The 8,737-nt window shown below is 35.1% G+C and overlaps 1 protein-coding gene and 1 pseudogene across 1 annotated transcript; one reads left to right on the top strand and one right to left on the bottom strand.

Moving 5' to 3' along the window:
• Positions 1-213: 213 nt before the first annotated feature.
• Positions 214-1,418, bottom strand: LOC120122278 (protein STRICTOSIDINE SYNTHASE-LIKE 12-like). The gene is made up of 3 exons (XM_039141445.1): positions 1,183-1,418; positions 827-1,096; positions 214-688 (listed from the first exon to the last, which is right to left on the bottom strand). The coding sequence occupies exons 1-3, from the start codon at positions 1,416-1,418 to the stop codon at positions 214-216; spliced, it is 981 nt and encodes a 326-aa protein (XP_038997376.1).
• A 1,704-nt stretch (positions 1,419-3,122) lies between these two features.
• Positions 3,123-7,610, top strand: LOC120122277 (annotated as a pseudogene).
• Positions 7,611-8,737: the final 1,127 nt, after the last annotated feature.

The raw sequence follows: 8,737 nt of genomic DNA, 5'->3' as shown, positions 1-8,737 counted from the left end.
GGTTGTCAGACGTCTCACTAAAATTTATAGATTTTTTAAAAAATTCTAAAAAAAGTAATTGGAATTCTAAAATAATTTAAAAAATTCGAAAATTTTAAAATACTAATAAATTTATGAAAATATCACTTGACAATACCATGATAAAACATGTGATACTAAACTAATAAATTATAATTATAATTTATATTAAATTGTTTCTTATTATTTTAACTACTAAAATCGATAAACGCCTACAAAAGATGTAAACCGTGATCCTACATATAGTTCACCACCGAACTCCTGAACTTCACTAATTAATTTATTTCCATACCATGCTTCCAAATTTACGGTTCGAGAAACCCTGCCGAACACATCGATCCTTTGCGCTACTGGAATCAAAGACTGTGTCGGCTGTTTCAGCATCGCTGCCGCCCTCCAAAATTCTCCAACCACTGTTCTCCTGATGTTATCTGGTCTTTCCTGGAAGTCTATGGAGTCATATGTGTTGGCTCGTGGACCTCGGAGCCAATACCTTATAGTGTTGTTGCCGATGAAGTTGGAGACCAGGACATAGGCTCCATCTTGGCTGATCGCTACTCCGGCCGGCCCCGAGAGGTTCTTCATCAACACGGTCACTCGGTCCGTATCGGGATCATACATCAACAATCTTCCCGTGGTGTCATTAGCGTTCAATGCTTTCGAGGCATTTCTGCAACATATAATCAAGGATTGCATGTAAATGGATCAGTAATTAAGTCATATCGTTCTTAGTATAAAATTTTATGTTTGTTCTTAAACGAGTAACTGCATTTAAATCGTTCGTGCATGCAGATTAAGAAGAAAGAACCTTAGATCGTAGACGGAGCTCGTATCCGTGAAAAAAACATTTCCGGTTAGTTGGTGGACGTCTAAACCATTGCAAAGACGGTAAGGCTGTCCGTCTGCTGTGTCGGAAACTCGGGTCGCTTGTTTTCCTGCCGAACCCAACACCATGAGCCCGAAATAAGCATCACAAACATACAGCTTATTCGAGGGGTAATGGAAGGCTAAACCCAACGGCCTTCCACAAGTTGGCCCCAAATTTGGATCAGTAGTGCCATCACACAGCCGCTTTGACCTGTATCAGTGTTCATAAATCATAGATGAAAATCCAAGCACGATAAATGTGTTGATCAACAATTCCACCATAATCAAAAGAATCACCTATTTGGACTGGTGAACCCGAAGTCAAGAAACCCAACTCTTGGTCCGTTGAACTGTAGAATTCTACCGTCCGCTATCCCGACATAGAATCGTCTGGTTACGGGACCGGACTCGAACGCCATGGATTCGGGAGCGAAGGCCTTAGGCGGCAGTTGAAGGGATCTGAATGATTGAGAAAGAACCATTGAAGGAACATAGGTGAGAAAGATGAAAATGGGGAACATCAATGTGGTCATTACTTTGGTGCAAGGCATCTTCAACAAATGCATGAACACAGTTATACGTGAAATACTCAGTTATATGGATATGAAATACACAGTATGTAACTGATGGTGATGTTTAAGCACCGAATTTAGGGTGAAAGGAGGATCATAAGCCTTTGGCATGACGTCAATTGTTTCTAATTTCAAGAAAAGTATGCCCTGAAATACGGAAAACTCCAAACCTTGCCTGAGAAATGTGTGAAGATTTATTGTTTTCATTGCTTTTTCGTAACAGAAAGCATTTTTTTTCCACTTCTAAATTTGAATTTTAATATTGAATCCAGAAAATTTATTAAATAATTTCAATGATAAAATGAAATATTACCCTTAAAAGATCTTAATTCGAGTAGCTGAGTCTGTGCGTTATTAATATTTTGAACATATATCAACTTATAACAATTTTAATTTTATACTGTCAGAAAAATAATACGGGAATTTTGGTTTAGAAATACATAAACGGAGCCTAGAAATGCAACTGGGCACCCCCATTTAACAAAATGCAGAGGCAAAAATGGGGAAAATGCTCTACAGGAAAGAAACAAAAAACCATCGTTTTAATAACCGGACTGCATCTTGAACAGGTAAGGTCAGTTAAGGCTCGAATTAGAATTAATTGAAGGGTAAACAACACGGGTGGTCATTTTTTATTTCTATCTATCTTACTTTGATCACTAATTTTGAAAACATTATGTTTTGGTCCTTTTATTTTTTGATTTGTCTTTTTTTTTTATCACATAGCCTTTAACTCATGTTAATTTGATGATGTTATATGTTAGTAAAAAATATTAATTTTTGGTTTACCTTCAAATTTTGGACAAAATACTGATTTAACCCCTAAATGTTAGATATAATATTAAATTGACCCTTGAGCTTTAGATAAAATATTAATTCAATCCTTAAATTCAGTTAAAGTTCCTCTTTGCTCACCAGCGCCGTCTACCACCATCAGCCGTCGTTACCGACGATCATTGAACTCTAAATTTTTTAGTTCACACTCTTTTGACCTTGTAATCACCAAAAAAAATTGAATTATGCAAATTTAACCTAAAATATTTTATAATATTTTATAATTAAATTATATTAATAAATTTATAATTAATATTTCTTAAAAAAATTAAATTCAGAATAAATTTTCATGTCAATTTTAAAAGTGAACTGAAATATAATATCATGAAAGATTAATAATAAAGAAATGTGAACATTCTGTTAATATTTAGACATTTAATCTAAATATTTTAATTTTGATTAGGCTTTGAAAATATGTTTATTAATAGGGTCAATAAAATATTTATTTAAATAATAAAAAAGGCCCATTTCTAAATGAGGAATTGGATGGTTCAATTAGATACCAGAAAAGGCCATTAAGATAAAATAAAAAAAATGGTTGACCCTTGACCCAACACCAGATTGAGAGCAACTTTTTGTAAGAGATCTTCGAATTATGAAATGCCTTTCGTGAGACTCAATCCCACGACCTCAAAATTAAGAACCTTATGCTCTACCAACTGAACTGGATGGTATCTCCTATTAAGATAAAATAGTTGGGAGTAATAGTCAACCTTAAACCCTGTGAATCCATAAACTTACAAAAACCCTAATTCCACTTCCCCTTCCCCTTCCTCTTTCAAACTACTCCCTTTATTTTCCACTGTTAAAACAAAAGCCAAATGGGAAGCGATGGCGAAGTCGCAGCAGGAGGAGAAGGAGAAGAAAAAGAATTTAGCTCTCGCTCCCATTGCAAAGCCACTCGCTGGCAAAATGCTCTGTAAGATAACCCTCAAACTCGTCCGCAAAGGTATCTTTTTTATTCTATTTGTTCTTTCAACCCTTTTCTTTTAATCAAAATCATTATATGCTAATTTTAGCCCTGAACGGATAAAGCCAAAAGCTCTAATAGTGGATTTTTTTTTGGTGGTGTGCGAGTATTTAAACAATGTATTGTTTTTTATTGTTGTAGCTGCTGATCACAAGTGTTTGAAGAGAGGAGAAAAGGAAGTGGTTAAAAGCATTCGCCGCGGTCATAAAGGTAAAACATTTTATAAATTTGACTTTATCTAAATACTTAGATCACTGCACGAGTAGTTAGGGTATTTGTCATTGTCCTTTGAGGTCCCGGATTTGAACACCCTCATCGAATAGATATTGACTTGTATTCATTACTTAATTGTTTTAAGCTTGTTTAACAAAGTTTCTAAACATGAACTTGAGTTAAAAATACTCATTCCATGGATTGAGTAAACCATAATCTTGTATTCATAGAGACCGACGTGCTGCGTTCTGGTGCTAACCAAGCCGACCAAAGGCGAACTAGACCCTGCAGAGCAAGAAAAGATAAAGGCGAGTATAGCCAGATAGTAGCGGATATATCAGAGCTTGCATCATCTCTTTTTTGATTGACCTAATAAATGAAATTGTTGTGATTTTCATACTTGTATATATATGAGTTGAGATTCCATCTTCTGCTTCTGTAGGGAACGTGCTTTGCTTAACTTGATACTTCATTGTAACCAAGAGTATGTGCTTTTATTTTAACCATCCTGTGTCTTTATTATGTTAAATCAATGTTGCTAAGTTTTTTCAGTTTTCATTCGTTTATGTATGCTTCTTTTGAAACCGTTGAGTGGTATCAGCAAAAGAGAATGTGATTTTCTCTAGAAGATTCGGGTTCGAACAATTGTTTGCAAGGGGTATACGTAAACCTTTTACTGTTACTAACAAGTTTTGTCAGCTTCGGCAAGTTGTTGACGGGCAAGTTTTGTCAGCTATATGGTTTTTTCTAGCTTGTGCAGTGTTGTTCTCTTCTTTGGATTAGATTTTTATGATTTTATTGGGTAGAAAATTTACCTGAATTCATGTGTCGGCTCGGCTATTGTCACTGAATGTATAGATTCCTTTCATTCTGGTTTATATGATTGAAGTTTGATATCATGTGGCTGTTTTATGAGAAATTTGAACATTTTATCAAATCGGATCGATAAGTAAAATTAGGGATCGGTTGGATCTTTGATCTTTATTCTGTTGGTAAAACTATGGCGTTTGACTAGAATTTCGTTCTTAATATGGAGTCATCATGTTTTCAGTTTTATGAAGGTTTTACTTCTTTCCTATCAGATTTCAGATTTTTGCATTCCCCCTCTTGTTATCTGAATTTACATCTTAAATGAATTTGCTAACCTTCTTTGTTTCGAGATTTATCAAGGCGCCGTCTTCCGGATTTTAATGTCTTATTTTAGTATTTGTGTATTTATTAGATCTAAGAGAGATAACCTGGTTTTGGAATGAACTTACTCGGGTTGCATTTGTAGACGATGGAACTTACGTGATGGAGAAGGTTCTCATTCAGAGTAATGAACAGTTAGAATTGGTTCGGGAGGAGATCCGTGTTTCGTCCTTGTTTAATCACCATAGTCTGCTTCCCCTTCTTGATCATGCTATCATTTCTGTCAAGGTAATTATTCAGATCTCTTTCTAATTTACGCAGTAAAAGAAACTATTCTTCAAGATGAAGTCTTCTTTCATTAAATCACTTTCCATGCAATTGTATTTGTCTGAAACAATTTGATTCAATTGGCTAGCCTACACAACAAGGGTCATATAATCACGAAGCATATTTACTATTTCCTGTTCATTTGGATGGAACATTACTGGACAATTCCAGAGCCATGAGTGCTAAAAATGAATTCTTTTGTACCTAGGATGTTCTTCAAATATTCCGGCAGGTAAGTAAAACTATCCTACTTTTGAACCATGTTCTGATATAGATTTAGTTAATAACCCCGTGGCGCTTATTATAGGTGGATCTGGTGCATTCTTCTATTTTCTAATATTTTCTCTTGTCATGCATAAATAATTGTATTTTCTTTTCGGATTCGTTAATGTTATAACTGCTTAGAAATGGCTATAAGCGTTTTGAATGTCCCTAATTATTTCCACAGCTGTGTGCCGGACTCCAACATATGCACAGTCTTGAGCCTCCATATGCACATAACGATGTAAAGCCTGGCAATGTTCTTAAAACCCGCAGAAAAGGGGAAATGCCTCTTGCTATATTAATGGATTTTGGGAGTGCTCGTCCTGCAAGGAAGCAAATTCGCTCTCGTTCTGAGGCACTACTAAGGGTGCTTAATGAGTTGAGCAGCTCGTGATCAGCTCAAATTTGACTTGCTCAAAATTCGATAAAAACTCGACTCGAGATGACTCGACTTGGACTAGAGCTCGACTCGAGACCTTAATGAGTTGATTTGAACAAAGTCCAACTTGACTCGATAAGTTCGCAAGCAGCTCATTAATTTTTTATATAAATTTTTCAGTAGTTATCTTAAAATATTATTTCATTCAAAAAAATATTAATTTACTAATAGATAATAAAAAATATGATAAATTACTAATTTATTAATTTTCTAATAAACAAAAAAAAATACTAAATTATTAATTAGCATTTTACTACACTAAAAAATCAAACCATATTTATTATTTTAATGTATTTGTGGATTGTTACTTTGGAGTTTAGATTTTGAAATTGTTTCATACACTCTTTTGATAATATTTTTGATTAAATTTATTAATTTATGTTTATATTAAACTTTGTATAGTATTAAAATTTCTGTAAGCTTAACGAACGAGTCGAGCAACAAATTTTTGTAACGAGCACGAGCCGAGCAAAAATTTAAGGAGCAACGCGTCGAACAATAATTTTTTTTTAACGAGCACGAGTTGAGCATTGTTCAACTCATGATCGACTCGCTCGATAAGCATTCTTAGGCACTACAACTTAAGCTGCTTAGTTCTCCTTTATTTTTCTTTAGTTTTGAAGAGTCTTCTTATATTGTGTTTTTTGAAACTTCTCTCTCATCTTAGCTGAAAAATAATCCCAAGCTGTTCTAGTTCCTCATCTGTATGCTTCACTTCTACCAACAAACATACGTGTATTTAAACATGTATAAAATGTTGTATAAGTTAAGTACATGATTGGCTTATCTATATGAGGCATTTAGTTAACTTCATCAAAAAACAAGTTAAAAATATTTTTTTTCTTGGTTTTAAATGCGATAATAATTTATTGCATTGGCTTATGATTGTCATCCTTGTGTTTTCTGCCTAAATTTGGAGTAATATTCATCTCTATCAGCTTATTGCCTCTTATACCATGGTCATGGTTGTTTTTTGTTTCCATATATAGGAATGAGCATCTGAGCACCGAGCAGCACCTTTCCGAGCTCCTGAGTTGTGGGATTGCCCAAGCCATACATATATTGATGAGCGAACCGATATTTGGTCGTTGGGGTGCAATTTATTTGCAATAATGTAAGAATAAGTAAATCTCCATTTTGAAGCTTCATTTTTACTTTCTGAAGTCTTTTGAATAAACCCAATTTGTGGAGTCTCTTGTGTGTCAGGCTTGTAGTGTCGTTGTTGTGTTGATGTAGTATAATGCTATCCTTAAACAAGTTAATGCTGTATACTTTATCAGATGCTTTAATTTATCTTCGGAGCTATTGCTTTTATTCTCTGTGTCGAACCTTTTTGGAATATGTGGTTACCGTTTTTATCTGCTTGTATTATCCGTTGTCATTTGTTGCAGGTATGGGGTATCCCCATTTGAGTATGCTCTTGAAGAATCTGGAGGAAGCCTGCAACTGGCTATTGCAAATGCACAGATTAAATAGCCAGCTGGACCTAAACCGCAATATCCCGACGCACTTCACCAATTCGTGACTTGGATGCTTCAGCCTCAGGCTGCTGTTCTCCCTTGCATAGACGATATCATATATCACGTCGACCAGTTGATCTTGAAGTTTTCACAGTGAGATATCATATCAGGATTCGGTTGAGGAAAGGGCATTCAACTGGTAATATAAGATCTGATCGATCATCCACATTCTAGCAACTTGTTATAAATGCGAGCTTTGAAGTACTTCTGAAATGAAAACAGTAGTAGTTCCTTTAATCCTTCTTGTCTATGTTACCCGGATTCGAGGGAGATCGGGTATTAAATATAGATAGATATGCATTTTTCTAAGTTTTGTTCCCTATATATATAAAGAATCATATCTCGTACCTATATCCAAATATGTTGGATAGGGGAGTCGGGCAGGTGTAATTTATGGAAAATGAGGAGTCATAGGTTTTTGGAGTAGTTGTGGTAGTTGAGCATTAATTCTTGTCATGACTTCATGATCTGTGATTTACAGAAACTCCAAATCTGATCTCCCTCTACATCCGAGATACATTTTTTTATATGAAAACCTCAATAATTTTTGTTATCCTTTCACTTGCTATTATATATATATAAATATATATGAACAAACTTAGAAAGAAGGTTGTTATTTCTTACTAATTAGTTTACAACCTCTATAGAGAGGACTAAATACAAATAAGGAAGCAATTCCTAAAAATAAGTAAATTCGAAAAAATCAGTGACTAAGATTATATCCTATTTTACAGGGTAATTCCTAAGACTAAGGTAAGTAATATGTCCTTAATTTTAGGAATTCTAACACTCTTCCTCAAGCTAGAGTGTAGATATTTATCAAACCCAGCTTGCCAATAAGTTCCTAAAACATGTTTATGCTCAAGCTTTTGGTTAATACGTTTGTAACTTGTTGTCTAGTAGGCAGGTAGGTGACACACACTTCTCTTAAGTTAATATTCTCTTTGATAAAGTGGCGATCTGTTTCCACATGTTTGGTGCGATTGTGGTGAACAAAATTAAGTGCTATGCTGACAATTTTCTGGTTGTCACAATACATCTTTATAGGTCTAGTGTAGGGCATTTTTAGTTCTCCCATTAGTTGTTGTATCCAGATTCCTTTACATATACCATAGGATAGTGCTTGATACTCTGCCTCTGCACTGCAGCGTGCTACAACGGACTGTTTTTTGCTTCTCTATGTCACGAGGTTACGTAAAACATATCTATAATAACCACTAGTAGAACGTTTATTGTTAACAGACTCTGCTCAGTCTGTGTTAGTGTATACTTCCACACTTTGGTTGGCAGTTTTCTTGAAATGCAGGCCTTTACCAGGAGTCCCTTTCAAATATATTAATATCTTGTACGCAGCTTCTAGGTGCTCATCCCTTGGGGCATGCATGTACTGGCCGATAACACTCTCACCGAAGGCTATGTCTGAACCGATGTGAGATAGGTAGATAAGTCTCCCTACTAATCGTTGATATCTCCCCCTGTCGACTTCTTCTCTATCCTTACAGTTCCCAATTTAAGATTAAATTCCATAGAAGTTTCGGCTGGTTTGCAGCCTAAAAACCGATTTCTGACAGTAGATCAAGAA

Source organism: Hibiscus syriacus, unplaced genomic scaffold (genome assembly GCF_006381635.1).
Source record: "Hibiscus syriacus cultivar Baekdansim isolate YM2019G1 unplaced genomic scaffold, ASM638163v2 tig00110384_pilon, whole genome shotgun sequence".
Classification (NCBI taxonomy): domain Eukaryota; kingdom Viridiplantae; phylum Streptophyta; class Magnoliopsida; order Malvales; family Malvaceae; genus Hibiscus; species Hibiscus syriacus.
Note: the sequence above shows the minus strand (reverse complement) of the source record. Positions and strands in the feature narration are given on the sequence as shown.

Bases quoted from the DNA above. Each gene is read 5' to 3' on its own strand.
- LOC120122278 (XM_039141445.1), bottom strand. From the start codon at position 1,418: ATGACCACATTGATGTTCCCCATTTTCATCTTTCTCACCTATGTTCCT. The intron at 1,097-1,182 runs GTGATTCTTTTG...ACACTGATACAG, and splicing joins GGGTTCACCAGTCCAAATAG to GTCAAAGCGGCTGTGTGATG. The intron at 689-826 runs GTTCTTTCTTCT...TATATGTTGCAG, and splicing joins AGCTCCGTCTACGATCTAAG to AAATGCCTCGAAAGCATTGA.